Below are 18,040 nucleotides of genomic sequence, written 5' to 3'. Positions count from 1 at the left end.
TACTGTGATCCTGAATACACAGGTTCGTAGCCCAGAATGCAATGCGTCTGCAGAAACTTGGGGTGACGCACGTCCTCAACGTGGCAGAGGGCACCTCCTTCATGCATGTGAACACCAGTGCGGATTTCTACGCCGGCACGGGCATCATGTACCACGGCATCCAGGCCAACGACACGGAGCAGTTCAACCTCAGTGCCTTCTTTGAGGAGGGGGCTGATTTTATCGACAAGGCCCTCGCACACAATAATGGCAAAGGTGAGGTCATTTGAATTTTTTATTTTTCTCTTTTTTTTTTCAAATATGCTGCAATGTTCCCACCCCTAGAAATGACTGGTAAGATAATAAAATCAGTAACAGCAGGGCCAAAATGAACATGAAACTTAAAGATTATCAGATATTGGTAGAGAACGGTATATCATCTGGTATCGGTATGTGCAAATGCACCTGAAGCCCAAAGAGAACTGAGAGTTCATGTCTTAACTAAACCCCTCAAAGGTAGAGCAGATCAAAGGGTAACACAGTGTCGTTCTCACTTCAGTAGCTCCCGCTTCAAAGTAATTTGTCTCCACAGGTTGAGACACGAAAACAAGCTCCTCTTGTTGCTCGTCGAACAAAGGAGACAAGATTTAAGGCGTCTTTTAATGATTCACTCTCAGTTCATCGCTGTGGATCTTAAAGTGAACGCAGAGGATAATCACGACGGCCCTGAGCGTCTCGGGCTAAATCTGACACACTCCTGAGCCCTGCTCCATTTTCCATTATCAGATCATGTCGAAATGTTCCACGCAGAACTCACCTGTAGCACCAGATGCACCTCATTGTGTCCTACAGCAGCTTTGTTAAACGGGTGATACGACACTTTTGGACCGGAATAAAACAATGAAACAATGTCTGACACATGCAGAAATCACATGGGAGTTACGTCTTAAATTAGCTGTGATATACCTACGAGGTCAGGTGTTCTGTATTTTAACATTTCACATGTGTTGTGCTGCATTTTGTGAAGCAGAAAATGCAGACTGAAGGAACAATCAGTCCCAGGAGGCCTCATCCCTCCCCTCTCCAAAAAAAAATCTTTCCCCAGCTCTCCCGAAGCTGCAACTAAATTTAGTTAATTTGTCACCGCACGTGAGGGATGCGTTTAATTAGTGTGCTGAACCCTGTATTTTATGGCACGGATTTATTGTCAGCCTTGACACGGAGAGGCATCTTAATTCTCAGGCAGTTTGGCGAAGGATCTCCGACGCTGTGGTAAATCAGGAGCGACTGTAGCAGCGAGGAGAGCAGAGCAGAGGGAGGATGATATGAGACAGTGTTTCACCTCCACTCTGCTGCCTGCTGTTGCTGTAGTTTGACATTGTGCTATGTGCAACATTATCTTTGACATTTTGTGACCTCCTCGCTGCGAGCTCTGAGAAAGTCATAGGTCTGGGATTTTAATGAGGAGCTGCATGGATGTGTTGTTCCTGTGTGTCTGTCATAATGAAGACACAAGGTTACTGCATGTTACAGCAAGTGATCGTGTTAATGAGCTCATATTGCAAACTTTCAAGGGTCTACAGAGCCTCTTTAAAGTCTTAAATTGCAATTTCCAAATAGGCAGAGCCGTAATTTTAATTGTAACTTCCATATTTTAACAGTCAGTGTGTTTGCATGACATTAGAGAAAATTGATTTATTGTGTTAGTCTGACTAAAACCAGACTTTTTAAAATACACGTAAACGTGTTAGTCGTACTAACTCTAATTTCTCAAACTTGGACTAACACACCTAGACAATGTGATTGGGAGTTGAATTCCTCCTGCATGTATACAGTCAATCAGACCCACACTGGCCTAGACGCTCTGAGCATGCTCCACAGTTTCCGTCCCGTGCTTTGACCCAGAATTCGAGTAGCATTAAATGTGTAACAGAAGAAGAAGCCGGTAACAACATGGTGAATAGCGACAATTTCAAACACAAGTACACAAATCAGCTTCACTATAACTCGCAGCATTCACAGACAAACACTTGTCTTTATCATTTTCCCCACAAATACAACATGCTAACGTTATTAGCACAAGCCTATGGCTTTTTACATTGTATAAATTAGCCTAGCGGCTAGCGGGCTTTTCCTCTTCTCATATAAAACCAGGGACAACAGCAACATTTAACAAAGGTAACGTTACAAGATTCAGCTCCATTACAACTCACAAGCTTCACTGACAAAACAACTGTCTTATACTAAACATGTTTTCCAAACAAATACAACATGCTAACGTTAATAGCACAAGCCTATGGCATTTTACATTGTATAAATTAGCTCAGCAGCTATCAGACTTTCCCTTCTCATATGAAGCCAGGGACAACAGCAACATTTAACAAAGGTAACGCTACAAAATTTGGCTCCATTACAACTCACAAGGTTCACTGACAAAACAACTGTCTTATACTAAACATGTTTTCCAAAGAAATACAACATGCTAACGTTATTAGCACAAGCCTATGGAATTTACACTGTATAAATTAGCCTAGCAACGAGCGGAGGTTTCCTCTGCTCGTATGAAGCCAGGATAAATCACACACAAGACTTAAAATGTTATTTTTGTGGAGGCTTCATTGTCTTCACAATTTATTGTTTCTTATCTGTGAAATTAAAGCAAATAAAAGTTTTGTTTCCACTGAGGGAAATGGTTTCAGTTTACAAATATAGACAGGAGGTCAACTTGTAGTTACATTTCTGGGGAAGTACGTCGACACAGGTCCTGCGCCATAGATACAGTGTTGATGATATTGAACACCACCCAATATTTCCTTCATAGTACAGATATTGAAAGATTTAATTCGGAAGATTACATTATCCATACCAAATACTTGTTACATTCGAGTATACATTAGCTTTTACATTATTTATTAGTTTTATTTGTTAACTTAGATTTAGGTCAATACGTCATGCAAGGGGCGCCCTCTGCTGGACTGCAAGGAAAACTACTTCCCATTGTGTGTCCATCTAAAGACTTTATGTTTGAATTTTTACATCACAGTTTGAGTATTTAACTTATTTCCATGTTCAAATTAAAAATGACAGCCCTGTTAGCGAGTGAGTGATGGATTGAGAGGCTGAGTGAAGTGGTGAGCCAGAGATCCTGCGTGTCTTAACAAGAGGATACAGGAGAATCAGCATTGATCTGTGGCAGGCCGGGTGATTAGGTATTGAAGAGGTCATTTCATTGGCAGAGGACTTGGTCTGGTGGAGTACAGAGGGGGAGAAGGATAGGAGCAGATTATAGTATGGAGAGGAGAGCAGAGAGAGATGTTGGGGGGTAACACTGGGAGAGGGACACAGAGCGGTGTTGGGTTTCAAATAAAGTGCAGAATCTGCAGATCTGACCTGAGCTCGGCACATCAGCTGCTCTGTGCTGCTCGCCAAGGCAGAGTCCTCATGGGGCCTTTGGCTTGTCAGTAATGAAAGTGTAAGTTGGATAGAAATACATCTTAGATACACAAACAAGACAGGATTCACACAAATAAACAGGCAGACAGGAAAACACAGATGCAGAACAGAGAACACGTATCGTGTGAACACACACTGAGTCGTTACACAGGATGTGGGTGCGGTGAAGATGATTGACTTTGCCGAGTCTGCAGCAGAGGTCAGGTCCTGTATTTGCATCTCCAGGCACAGAAGATGCTTCGCTAGGCATCTTTGATCACAGCATATGTTCCCAAACCACTCTTACTCTTCTTTGTGTTTCTTTGTTAATTTGTTTCTTCACTCATTTGTCTTCCTCCTCAGAGTCTCAGAGTTAAAAGCCACCATGAAGCAGATATCCTGTACGGTGATTTGTCAGGTTTACTTGACATTTCTGTACGGTTCTTTAAAGACATCCTGTCAAATGTAACATACATCTGTTTAACGGTTTCTTTTTGGGTGTTGTTACATCAAATCCTCTTTTGTTCTGTAAAATGTTTAAATGCTGTCAATGACTAAGGCTTGAGGTTCATACATTTATCCAGTCAAATGGGATTTGGGGTGACTAGGTAACCACACCCAACATATAAAACAACACTTTGCCCAGGCTACTAATTGAATTTTAACAGGTAGTCACTTTTGAGCATTCCCCATGGATGTGACACATTATGGAGGCAAAACATGCTCTAACTGCCTTTTGACTGTGACTTTAAAAAGAAAGACAACTTCCACCAAAACCAGCGCATATATGCAGTTGTTTTTTTTGTTTTTTTTAAATGTGGGAAAACCTGTTAAAAATAGGCGATAGGGTCCTTTCCTAATACTAGTAGAAGAGTATGCGTATTTGTGTTTTTTCTGGCGTGTCACCTTCAATGTCACAAATGCACAGGTTAGTTAAAAGTAGAAAGCAGCATGGAGGCCAGTGAGAATATTACAGTGGTATTATCATATTGGTTCTTCAGTCTATCTCTTTAAAACTCGGTGCAGACTAATTTGGGATGATGTGTGAAGATTTTGTGGCTGAGATGACGAGTCGCAGAAGCAACCAATGGAGTCATTGCATCGACTTGGAAAGGGGTGAGAATAATACAATCATGTTTCCATCACTGCTGATCGGAGCTGCAGCTGTTCAGTACCAGTGACTGCTGTGGAGTCATTTGTCCCGTGAATGAATGCTGATTGTACCCTTTCCCACTAAAGACAAAACCCAGATGTTCATGGGTGGAAAGGGGCTTAACATCTGCATTATAACAATGTGCAATATAAAAGAAATACCATATAAAACATACATTCCTCTGGTTTTATCTGGCCTAAAAATAATATATGGATGGGTCAAAAGAATGCAGGACTTTCACACAGAATGCAGGTGTTTGTGTCCTGTGTGAAACCAAAAGTCAATGTTAAAGTTGTTGGTTTTTTTCCTATACTAGTAGGTAATGTCACGTGACATATTCAGTAACTTAAAGCCGCTACAAGGAACTTTTTACTGGATATGCAAAAGTCTCTCGTTTCTGCTGATGTCTGTTCGTGACCTACAACAGCAAATGAGACCATCGGTGTGAAGATAAGCTATTTCTATATAGTGTATATCCATACCTTTAGGAAACTGTCTCCGGGTCCGCCCCAGGTCGCTTCCAGGACGAAACGATTTACGGCACTCAGACGGCACACGTCATCTTACCTAGCTGCTTACATTTATAGTGACTCTTATAAATAGTCGCTATTCCTCCTCCTCGACCCGACGTCCGCGGGGAGTTAAAATAGCAGCAATCATCGGGTAAAAGTTCTGTGAAAGCACTGGACTCACCAACAGTCAGCCACGTCTCAGTCACACAGAGAAAATCCAATCCTCGGGAAGTCAGGAAATCCTTCAGGATAAACGTTTTGTTCGCTAGCGATCTAGCATTTACCAGCCCAATCCTGGCAGGAGCCGGCGGGTCCACGGCGTTAGCTGTCCGGGGAGCCACACACAGAGGCCGCAGGTTGCGCAGATTCACCCTGCGCCAGCGGGGACGAGGAGAGCAGGGGCCGCGGGGCTGGAACACCTCATCCGGGCCGACGACAGGTACCAGCCAGGCGTCGACAGGGTCCAGCGAGTGCCGAGAAATAAAGAGGCGAGGCACCGCTCCATACTCAGTCCAAGAAGCCGTGGAAGTGCTCGCCAAACAGGCCTTCAGCCTTACCAGCCGACCGCTGCGTTTACCCCGGCGGCGGTGGCGCTTACGCCGGAGAGGTGGAGCTGGGGCGCGGCAGAGGTGAGCTGGGATCCCCGATAGGAGCGGGGGCAAAATTTTCCCGTCTTGTTGTTTCATTCATCCCCAAAACAAACACATGCGCGAGCCAAGTAAGCGTCTTTACGACAAAACGCGCTAGAGCTCATGGGAAATGTAGGCTTCATTCCGGCAAAACACTACCGCTTTTGTCCACAGGGTCGCCAAAATCAACTCAAAATGAAAGTTCCTTCTAGGGGCTTTAAGTTACGCAAGAAACATACTTTTATTTAACTCAAATCATGATCTTTTTTTTTTTTTTTTAACTTTACTGAGTAGTTTTGTTGCCGAAACCGAAAGTAGTTCTAGTGGTAAACCTACGTTTCCTGTAAACACAGACATTCATTTTAAAAGACACTACGCATGTAAGGAGTCGAAACCGACTGGAGGACCTAGAGCATCAAAGTTTGAAGCGTAGGGCCACTGACCAAACTGCCATATTTGACAAGTTTAGAGCAAGAATGTGTTGTCAAAGAAATGTCAGTGAGCCACATCATTATGTTCCTTCATTACCATGAACACACACTTTAGTTTATTTTGACTCCCACACACACCGCCCTGCTGACACAAACACTCATACAGATGTGGATTAATCCGCTGCTGAAAATAGTTCCCACTAAATGCACTATTTGCTGCAGTTTGAGTAGCATTTGTTAACACCACAGTGAGCACCTTTTTTAGGAGATTATTGAACCTTTTTAAAATGACGGTATGTTTCCTGAGATGTTTCTAAGAATTAAATGTTCAGGAGAAACCATCTGATTTTGGTTTGTAGCTGATTGGTTGTTTCGGTCTTTATGTGTTGAGAATAAGATACTGCAAGCTGAATGCTTTAAAGTGACTTATGATGAGACTCAGCACTTCTCTGTGGTGTATGTTATTGTGACTCTGCAGCACATACACAGCAGCACTCATCTTATTGTTCTATCCTCTGTTTGCATCCTCCAGGGAAGGTGTACGTCCACTGCAGAGAAGGCTACAGCCGCTCCCCCACCATGGTTGTTGCTTACCTCATGCTGCGCCACAAAATGGATGCCCGGCTGGCGGTGGCCACCGTGAGGCATAAGAGAGAAATCGGCCCTAACGACGGCTTCCTTCGCCAACTGTGCCAACTTAATGAGAAGCTGGCAAAGGAGGGCAAGCTGAACGGGGAGGTGGGCAAACTAAAGACCAAATGAAAGCAGGACAGACTCTCTGCCCTGTCTCCCTCCCATCATGCCTTTCACAGGCTTCAGCTGCTCTCGGAGACTGACCCCACCCTGACCAAACCAGCACCCATCTGACACACAAAGGGGTATTCTGAAACACAAACATACATGCATTTGTCTGTGTAGATAATTATTCCACACGCACACACACATTTTCTTTCTACTCTTCAGTTCACTGCTGCTCTGTGCGAGGACGTCTGTCAGTCCTCCGCCTGCTCCCACAAAGAGTGTGATCTCAAATACTTCCACACTGCTGCGGGTCCCTGAACGCAGCACCTTAAAGCATTCCTTCACTTCCCACAAGTTGAGAAAACTTCGCCCTGATTTTTAAAGATATTCCTTGAATCAAAGATTATAGCACAATCATTCCATAGTTTTCCACTGCCGGGAATGTCAGTGATGTCTCCGCCAGCAGGAGTACTCTATAAATTCCAAATGAACTCTTAGATTTTAAAACACACGATGCAGACGACGCAAGTCAGAAAGCGATATGTGAATGGATGGAGGAAAATCCCAAACATTCCATGAAAACTGAAAAAGAGTTTTATTTTTGCCCTCTCGATCCTTAAAAATCCTCAATTCTCTTCCACCTTTAGGGGCAGATATTTAAATGCACAAACACCAATGATTCACACTCTGATGCAAGCTATAGCTCTGTGTAGCATTTCCAGTCCTCGACTCTGCGGCCTCTAGTTTGACAGCGGTATATTCAATGGTTGTTGTATCACTGGCAGCGACGGCAGCAAAGGTCAAGCTAATTAAAAATAATGAGCTGCTGCCACGGCGTGTGTTGTCCATGTAAGAGGGCATATTTAGCTGCTGATGTGACGAATGTTCATTAGAGCTAAATGTGACGTTTTAGTTTGTCATTGAGCTCAATCAGCCTGCACACGAGACAAATCACATTTAGGTAAATAGGAACAGTATCTGAGAGAACACTGGGCTGAATATCCTCCTCAAAAGAACCTTCAAATGAGCTAATTCACAGGATTTAATGTCTAAAGTGGATTATTTACAATATCAGCTTCCTCTTGAATCAGAAATAATAAGGGTGACATTCATTCGAAGATGCAGAAAAGACGTTTACACTTGATAAAGACATTTAGTTGAAACACAATCTGCTGGTTCAGTTTGTGTGTCAGAGGCAAATGTTACACCGGTCAGACACACTTTTTATAAACACTGCAACATATCTCAGAGCTCAGTTGATCATTTTAAGCCCTGTATAATTCCCATAAGGGCTGATCTGACGTACGGCGAGTCTACACAGGAGGCGCTTTTTAATCATCTGACAGAACAGATATTTCCGCAGCAGTTTCAGCTTTGCTCGCAGTATACACAAGTGTATTTTCATATGGATAGCTTTACATGTGTAATAACAGTGATTGTGTTTTGAGCTGCCAGAACATGGATGACCTACACTCAATGCTGTACCTGAATGCATCCTGTGTAGACACTGACAGTTGTTGCACTTCTGCCTCTGACTTAGACATTGTCCACACTAAGCCGACTGATTTTGAAAATGCTGTTTACAGGGGAAGATGGCGTCCACAAGGCTCAACAATAACAAAATGTCATGTTGGGTTGTAGTATATCTAGCAACTGACTTCCCCAATCAGGCAACTGGTAAAATATGAACACAGTTTTTTCCAGAGCTGATGATGAAAGTAGCGAAGGAGTGAACCATCTTGCTTTGTTCTCACCTCTGTTCAGGCACTGGAGAGAAAATGGCGGTGGGTAAAAGTATGTGCAACCATTTCAGTTAATCTGTATACGGTAGTTAGGTTGGGTGGAGTTAGAAAATGTGGGTGAAACTCCAACTATGTATTTCGCAGGTTTTCCTCAAGTTTGAGAGCAAGGCGGATAAAAATGGGTCCATTTTCATCAACACTAACTTTTCTGTTATTTAAAAACAGCTAATAAATAAAACTATTTGATTAGGGACAAGTAAAAATTGACCTTGGGCAAGTAGATTTGTGACCACCTTACCCAACCAAGCATGTGAAAAACATTCAACCACGCAAACACACATTTAGTTGTTTTGTGAATATCTCCACTCACAGTAAAGGCCTTTGCACACTGAGTCAGTTTTTTCAGATGCGTTTTTTAAATCCGTCATCTGAAAAAAAATCGTATCGCACAGAAACTTTTCAAACTGATTCTAATGTGTTTTATTCGTTGTGATCTGACCTTTTGAAAGTGAACTGTCTGAGTTATGAAATGATTCTGTGCGCCCTATTCCTCTGTCTTGTCGCAGCTGTGTCCCGCCGCCACATTTTCTTCACTGATTCTTGGTCAAACGTCTCTAAAGGCGCTGACGGATGTGGAAAAACACAGAAAATCGAACATGTTCCGATGGATGAAAGTTACGGACTCAGTGTGCAAAGGCCCTTAACACACTGCTAAATTTCTTCCTCCTCTGCAGTAAAATCGACAGTGAAATATTTATTAATTGCAGCTCTGCCATGTAATCGGCTACATGGACTTTTAAAATTAGTGATCTCAGAGCAGGTGAAAGGCGACAGGAAGTCCTTTTCTCAGCTTTACTGTAGCACAGCCTCCAATTCTGTGGGCAAGCTTAAGTCATTTTTCCCAAAAGCTGATTTTTTGAGTGAGAAAAATTCTAGATTTGTGAAGACAGAGGGTTAAACTGTCAAGAAAATGCATTTTCTAACTTAGCCGGTTTAGTGTGGAAACACCCTGAGGTTCTTCAGTATAATATGTCAGTTATAATATTGGTTAACAATTCTAATTTTCATAACACACACATTACCAAAACTTGGCAGCAGCTGAGGGGTGTTAAAAGCTGATTTTACCAGTTTACCGCCTTCAAACTAGAGGCCTTTAGTTTCAGCTGTCAGATGCATCCCCAGAGAAAAGATGCCACCCGCTCTTTCAACAGAACGTTCCAGTCATCACGCCAGAGAGTTGTCCACTGCCAATTCCCTGACACAGCCATTCGGTCAGCATCCAACACCACTGTTTCATCAACAGTCTGTCAGAGGTCCATGCACAACATGTCTCACTCCTACGTGTGTGTGTCATACAGTAATTTATTATGCCTGACTTCATGCACACACAGGGTCAAACCACAACTTTTGTTTGTAAAGCATTGCAATATATGTCAATACCCCCATCAGATATATAGAATGTAATCACATCTAAATATTCAGGCTGTAGTTGTTACATATAGGCAGCAGTAGTTCAGCAGTACATTTTGAAAGTATTTATTATTGAGTGTATTACTGTAAAGTAGACCTAGAGCCAGGAAGGATGGTGACGGAGTGTTTTAAAACCTGCAACAGGTCACTCCTCGAGAGTTTCTGAGACAAATTCCCATCAAAGAGGAGGCAGTTTGAGGGAAAGTCGGAGCTGTTGAGCTGGATCAACACCAGCATCACTCAGTAACGAGTGTCTGGAGTTCAGCCACTATGTCCCACCTGTGTGACGGCAGTGTCGGCAGCCGTAATCAAGATGGTTTATTGGCTTGATTCTGTGGCGTCATTCATCCCAAGTCTCAGCCAAGTCAAGCAACAGGATGCAACCCAACATATTTCCTTCAGTGTGTGGGCCGATGTATTTTTGATAACGGCCGAGTGATGATAGTGTCGGTAGCCGGAATCTGGACAGTTTATTTAGCCTGATTCTGGGGAGTTATTCATGCCAAGTCTCAGCCAAGTCAGGCAACTGCACGCAGCCTGACTCGTTTCTTCCGGTGTGTGTGCGTGCCAGGTCATTTTTCATAACGGCCCAGTGATGGCACTATCAGCAGCCAGAATCAGGCAAGTTTATATGGCCCAATTTTGGGGTGACATTCATTCCAAGTCTCAGCCTAGTCTGGCAACAGGATGCAGCCTGACTTACTTCTTCCGGCATGCCAAGTTTGGGCCAGTGCTGGGCCAGGTCAGTATTGATAACAGCCCAGTAATGGCAGTATTTAGTGGCCTGGTTTTGGGGCGTCATTCATCCTGAGTCTCAGTCGAGTCAGGCACCTGGTTGCAGCCTGACTTATTTCTTCTGGCATGCTGAGTTTGGGCCGATGCTGGGCCAGGTCATTTTTGACAATGACCCAGACACGGCAGTGTCGGCAGCCAAAATCGGGCAAGTTTATTTGGCCTTATTTTGGGGTGTCTTTCAACCTGAGTCTCAGCCAAGTCCAGCAACCAGACACAGCCTAATTTATTTCTTCCGGCATGCTGAGTTTGAGCTGATGCTGGGCGAGGTCATTTCTGATATAGGCCCATTGACTGCAGTGTCGGCAGCCGGTTTATCTGGCCCGATTCTGGGGCGTCATTCATCCTGAGTCTCAGCCAACTTATTTCTTCCAGGGTGCCGACTTTGGGCCGATGCTGGGCCAGGTCATTTCGGCTACCTGGGACACATCAGATTGCCTATTTCTCCTGAACAAACGACCTCGGGGCACGTTAGCATGAATCCAGGGGGATAGTTGTCTCACTAGAGAGGAGAATGGAAACTAGGTTGTCTCACCTCATTAATGGCACTATTTATTCCTCCTTTGATATATCTGTATACATATGAATATATACATGTATACTGTATATACATATTTAAGTGTTGACATATATGAATGTATGAGCAATGTGTCTATAACGTGTAGGTATTGTCAGTATGTCTTATATATCATGTTATATTTGTATATGACATCACGGAATAGCTCCTCCATTCTTTCTGTTCCACAGTTGACTACATGTACATTCATATTCAGATATAATGTACATGTAAAATGTTTGATTGTGATGGTTCTTATCACAATTGTGCAAAACTTGCTTATGACAGCAGGACTTTTTTCTGAGCTGGGATACTGAGGCATGTGATCATCGTGTTTACTAATGTTTTGTGCAGCTTTAAGTTTCCATGGTAATGTATTCATAATGTACAACAAGATGCAGGTGGCAGCTTCAGATGGACACGGATTATCCTGCATATGACCGCACGTGTTGTCATGGATGTAGGATGCACTCATCCCGTCACCCATTCATTTGGTGCTTCAAAATCATTTACAGCTCTTTCTTTCCCCGACAGGAGTCTGAAGTTTTCTGCGAAGATTGATATTTGGGTTTCTTTGCATGACAAGGACTTGATTCTCCAGCGACATTTAACATTTCAATGCAGTGTTTTAGCTGTGAAACACTGGCTTTTTTACCTATGAAAAGTAATGCACCTAAATTCGTAAATATCCCACATATTTGTGAGCAAGGAGGCTATATTTATATGACATTCATACTGCAGGCCGTCGTCTGTCATATGATGGGAGCAAAGGACAAAGTACAAGTAGTGAGCTGGTCTGGATGGCGGAGGGGTCAAACAAAGACAGGACTTTGACCCAGGAGTCCAAAGTTCGTGTGAAACTAAGGGTGCTTTCACACCTGCCCTGTTTGGTTCGGATTAATCTTACTCAAGTCCGTTTGCCCCCTAAGTGCGGTTCATTTGGGCAGGTGTGAACACACAATTAGTTATTTTTGGTTTTACAAACGTTTTATTACTATATCTGACACTTGAAACCATTTTCTGAATGGAAGTACATGCAAAAAGTCTCCTTACCTTGAAGCTGGTATACCACTGCAACCCTACAGTAGAATAATCTGCAACTTAAATCACTTGAGCGTTTAATTCATTTCTAAAAACTTGATGGTTCCAGCTTCTCATGTGCAGATTTGCTGCGTTTAACAGTTCAAAACCCAAAAAAGATTCAGTTAAAGTTGTTTCAGGACATCACCTTTGGCTTGAGTAAATTATGATATTCATTTTCACTTTTTTCTGAGGTTTTATAGACCAAACAGCTGATTGAATTGTGAAGGAAACAGTCATCAGGTCAGTTGATAATGAAAATAATTGTCGAAGTTGTTGCTTCTGTGGTCCAGAGCACTATGATTTCAGTTTCACATAGCCTGGCAGAAGCCCAGCAGAATGTGTGAGTATAACCGATGTGAAGATTTCTAAGGTCAGTGAGGAAGAAGTCCTGCTGCAGGCTTAAAACTAAGGTAATACAGCCAGTATGTTTATACAGCGATCTGCTCTCATAAAACCCAATCTTTAAGTGGAATCTCAAAACATGCATTGAAATGTCAAGTGTTGCTGTAGCCTCTGACTCATTATTGGCCTGGAGGACAAGTCAGAGAACAGGATATTATCACAGGGAGTTGGAAATGAGGCTAAACTGTCTCAAACTTTGCTGAGTGAGAACATGAGTGCAGTTGTAATGTCTCTCACGGGGGGGACGTCACAAGGTTGCACTGATTCTGGCTCCCAGTGTTGGTTCATGTGCAGGTTGTTCCCGTCATTTGGCCATCGCATGCACTTGAAAATGTTTCAGATGTGTAAAAGCAACACACTTGATTTCACACATCTTGCAAGTGCTGCTCCCTGCAAGAGAAATCGGGTGCTGCAGTTCAAATCTGAGTCCATTTTCAAGTCTAATTTTGCGCATGTGTCACGCTGCATTTTCCTACCACCTCGTCATGAACCCCAAACCACACAACAATGAGGTTTTCCCTATTGAATAGATTATATAACAGACAGAGAACCACTTGCCTCTGTGCCCTCACACAAACACGTTACACACCAAGATTGTCTTGTGCCAAGTGACCTACTGTATTTTACAAAAAAACATTTCTACTTTTCTGTTTTCGATTGGCTTTTCTTGTCATTCACATGGACTGGGGTTTCACTCATACAAATATTCACATCTGCTCTACAATACTGCCCTCCTTCTGAATTCACAAAAAGCAACAACTAACTCTACACAGTTCAGTATGTCTTCAAAATTTGAGAATTATTGGGGTAATCGGTCCAGGATGAGGGTATGTACTCTATAGCATCAACTGCCTACACCAACCTGCTTACTGATTAAATCATTGACAGTCTTCGGTTCCTAAGATGGAGCCTGATAAACACTAGCCATGGTAGATGTTTTCTGTCACATTTTGTAGCCACTATTTACACGACAAAATTGTACAGCTCTTCCTTTTTGGGTGAAGCAAAGATGCAAGACAGATTGCCTAAAAAGAAAGCGTCTATGATGGCTACACTGCTGGCTTCACACTCTTTTTATGCATTGAGTAACAGAGAAACACTGCCACCTGCTGTTCAGCAAATCAAGTTAACTGAGGATAATTTGACGTCATAGATAGTTCAGGCTGTTCTCATGCACAGTTCGTATGTATAGCTATGAAAAGTAACGCACCTGAATTTGTATGTAACCCACGTAACCGTGAAGGCTGCGATCACCAAAGCGCTGATGGTAGTTAAGAAGGAAGTCGTATAAAGAGCGAAAGTCTCCGTATGGAGGCAGGTAGGGGTGGTTCAAACAAAACAAACAAACACACGACTTTCCCCTAAAAGACTTTGAGTCATTTTAAGGTACATTGTCACATCACGTAAAGTGCGTAACTATAAGAAAAGAACTTAACATGATGACGCCCAACGTTGATTCTATTCCTAAACCTAACCTATCAAACTTAAAGTTAGTTATGTAACTTTAGGTTAAGTACATAACTTAATGTTAAGTAGGTCACTTTTTGTAACATATTTAACATGACAACGCCAAACCATGACTCTGCCTAAACCCTAACCTGGATAACTTAACGTTAATTACATAACATTATGTCAACAACCTAACTTTACATTAAGTACTTGCCATGATGACGCCCAACCCTGATTCTTCTCCTAAACCTAACCTACATAAGTTTACGCTAATTACGTAACTTTACGTTAAATACCTAACGTGGCAATGCCCAACCATGATTCTATTCCTAAACCTTACCTACATAACTTTACTTGAAATACTTAACTTTAAGTTAAGTACATAATGTGATGTTGCTCAACCATGATTCTTCTCCTAAACCTAACCTGGATACTTTAAGTTAAGTACATAACCTAACATTAACTACGTCAATTTATGTTTCATACTTACCATGATGACTCCCAACCACTATTCTTTCCCTACACCTAACCAAGGTAACATTACATTCCTAGACCTAACCTGCTTAACCTTACGTTAAGTACCTTATTTAACATGTGTATCTATCGTGACTACCCACAACTATGATTCTTTTCCGAAACCTAATCCACATAACTTTACGTTAAGTACCTAATTTTAAGTAAGTACGTAATTAAACGTTAGCCATATAACTTTCTGTTTCATTCTCAACGTGATGACACCCAACCATGATTGTTTTCCTAAACCTAGATAACATTACATTCCTAGACCTAACCTGAGTAACTTTACTTTAAGTACGTGACTTTGTTTTAAGTACGTAACTTTACGTTAAGTACCTTACTTAACCTATGTATCCATTATAACTACCCCCAACCATGATTCTTTTCCTAAACCTAAACTACGTAACTTTATGTCAATTACGTGACATTACGTCAATAACCTAACTTAAAGTACGGAACGTTACAACACTCAACCATGATTCTTTTCTTCAACCTAACCAGTAGGGGCACTCATTCATTGGATATTATACAAACCATTGAATGTGCAATTTCGTTAGCTATCATATGAACTGTTGTATGAGGATACGTCAAATAGTTACAATCCAACCACTTTTCAATCAAACGACATTTTTTCTTCCTTGGTGTGAAACCCTGTAACAGTTTTACAAGTTCAACAAGGTACCAGCATCGTTTCGTGGGTTATACTCCAGGTACTTTCTGTCTTATTGAGAATGTCAAATGTAAAATGCCATTGATGTATATTGTTATATATACTGAGTATGTAACACGCACTAAGGCAATTGTGAATTGCTGCATTTTACCGTCTTAACTGGCCTACTATATAGATAGGACATTGTTTGATATTGGATCTAGTAGTGAGTTGAAATTGCAGATGAAACTTTTTTTCTCCTTAAAGTTTAGTTGATTTTTATTTAGATTTATCCTGATACGAGGATGTAAGTTGATTTTAGGTTCATTATTTTTTCTCTGCTAATAAAGAAGGCTATTTTTGGTACAGTAGGAAATCATGAAAGTGTGATTGTGACCTACTTCTTTTGACTTAACCATGAAGCTAAACACACTACGTCATTATCCGTGTTGTTTTTGGGTGAGTCACCAATAATGGTACCTGGACCAGGCAGTAATTGTAGTTCATTCATGGTGCTTGTTGAAGACTGTGCAAGTTACCACAGTGGAAAGGAGGATTAAATTATTCAGAGAGAGCCAGGCAGTTTTTTTTATCACAGGAAAGTACATTAAATTGACTTTTGGTTAGTCCCACGTGGCGTATCTCAGCCATCTGCACTGAAGTAGGCAAAAACCTGAGATCTTTAAACCCTCTGTGACGGACAGTCGATACCTTACATCATGGAAACTCATCTGGTTGAACTTATTTGAACTGTCCGTGATGCAATAAACTCCATCCATCTGGTACTCTTGAGAGTGTTCAAACAAACACCGGAAATTACTTACAAATACTGTTTGGCCCAGGTAAAGAGCAGAGCTGCCATCTTCTTCTCCTTGTTCTCGCTCACATCCTGATAAACAGCTTACAGCAGAAGTTTTAGCACAAACGAGCCCACTGCCCGACTCCTCCTGGAGTCCATTACACAATCCACGTCCTATCTTGTCACATTTCTGTTCGTGCACAGGTGTCGCGGAGGACATTGTTGCGATGTTGGATTGGCTGTTTATGGGTATATCCACATATATATTTGTCACCGCCACTGACATCTCGACGAACACAGCACCCCACCCAAAGCCTTACAGTAAAGATCGATTCTTTAGATTGTTTTTCAGTTTGTGTATCTCACTTCACGCAGCAGGAAGGGACAGACTCCCTTACAGGATGAGACATTGTTGAAGTGCACTTGATTTTAAATTGCAATGTTATTTTTCTTACCTTGGAGAAGTCCCGTCTTTCTTATGTTTAAGAAATAAATGGCTGAGGTATTAACATCTTACATGAGTGGCTTATTATTTTCAAAACCAAGAGGTTTGTCTGTTCTGTAAGAGCAGATGGAGATCAGTATCTACCTGTCAGTATAAATATGTGTATATAGACTGTAAATACATGTGAAGTACATCTAATGTCTCGTCTGTGCTGAACAGTATGGGAACGGGTCCGTTTTGTGTAAGTACATTTTTTACTGTATATCATATGAGTCTTATTAAAGTTTCTGTATGTCACTTTTTACAGTAATCATTTATATTGCCAAAGGGTGAATGGATTATAACCTCACTTAAAAAAAAGAGACCTTTCCTAAAGTTCTCGGTTACCTTTAGCAGCCTGTGGACTGACTTGTGTAAACGACTCACTTACAGCGCTAACAGGTGGCAACACTCATTAGCGCATTAGCTAACGTAAGCTTACATAGCAAAACAAGCTGGATGAGCTACCACAAAGATCAGAGGTCTGCAAAGTGTCAGAATGTAAACAGAGCCTGGACACATCAGGATTTAACACAGTGAAATTTTACAGCAGAACCAGCGGAATCAGCATGACCAGGGGATCCACCTGATGAGGTAAATTAATCCGCACAAATGTTTCACATAAAGGTAACAACTTTGACACTAGAGCTGTAATTATAAGTACATTAAAAGAAAATTATTTTGGTAATCAACCAATTGTTTCAAGGGTTTTTTTAAGGTAAAAATGTCAAACATTTGCTGCTTCCACCTTCTTAAATGTGAGAATTTGCTGCTTTTCTTTACCATTTATGATGGTAATTTTGAAGATGTCACTTTGGACTTCAGTTATTTTTTATAGATTACACAATCTATTAATGTGAAAATAATTAGAATGATTTACAATGAAAATCATTAGTTTCAGCTGTATTTGACATGCAAATTTGCACCTTTGACCAACAGCAAGCCACGCTGACAGCTGATCTTTGATGGGGTGAAGAGCCAGAGAGTCCATGATGGAGGAAGGTATCGTAACTTTGTTATTTCTGTCCTACCCACTCCGTATGTAGCTTGGACCCCTTTTGCCTTCAGAACTGCCTTAATTCTTGGTGTCATAGATTCAACAAGGTGCTGGAAACATTGCTCAGAGATTTTGGTCCATATTGACATGATGACATCACACAGTTGCTGCAGATTTGTCGGCTGCACATCCATGATGAGAATCTCCCGTTCCACCACATCCCA

At 41.7% G+C, this 18,040-nt stretch overlaps 1 protein-coding gene across 1 annotated transcript in view; it reads left to right on the top strand.

Annotated features, from left to right (window-relative positions):
* The window catches only part of dusp3a (dual specificity phosphatase 3a), a 28,561-nt gene extending 11,642 nt beyond the window's left edge, over positions 1-16,919 (top strand). The window contains exons 2-3 of the mRNA XM_050060987.1: positions 23-255; positions 6,669-16,919. Of these exons, the coding sequence (XP_049916944.1) occupies positions 23-255; positions 6,669-6,898 (463 nt within the window). The 3' untranslated portion in view covers positions 6,899-16,919. The remainder of the gene's footprint in view (positions 1-22; positions 256-6,668) is intronic.
* Positions 16,920-18,040: the final 1,121 nt, after the last annotated feature.

The sequence above is a fragment of the Epinephelus moara genome, chromosome 13 (genome assembly GCF_006386435.1).
Source record: "Epinephelus moara isolate mb chromosome 13, YSFRI_EMoa_1.0, whole genome shotgun sequence".
Taxonomy (NCBI): Eukaryota; Metazoa; Chordata; class Actinopteri; order Perciformes; family Serranidae; genus Epinephelus; species Epinephelus moara.
The sequence above is the reverse complement of the archived record's forward strand: the minus strand, read 5'-3'. Positions and strand labels throughout refer to the sequence as shown.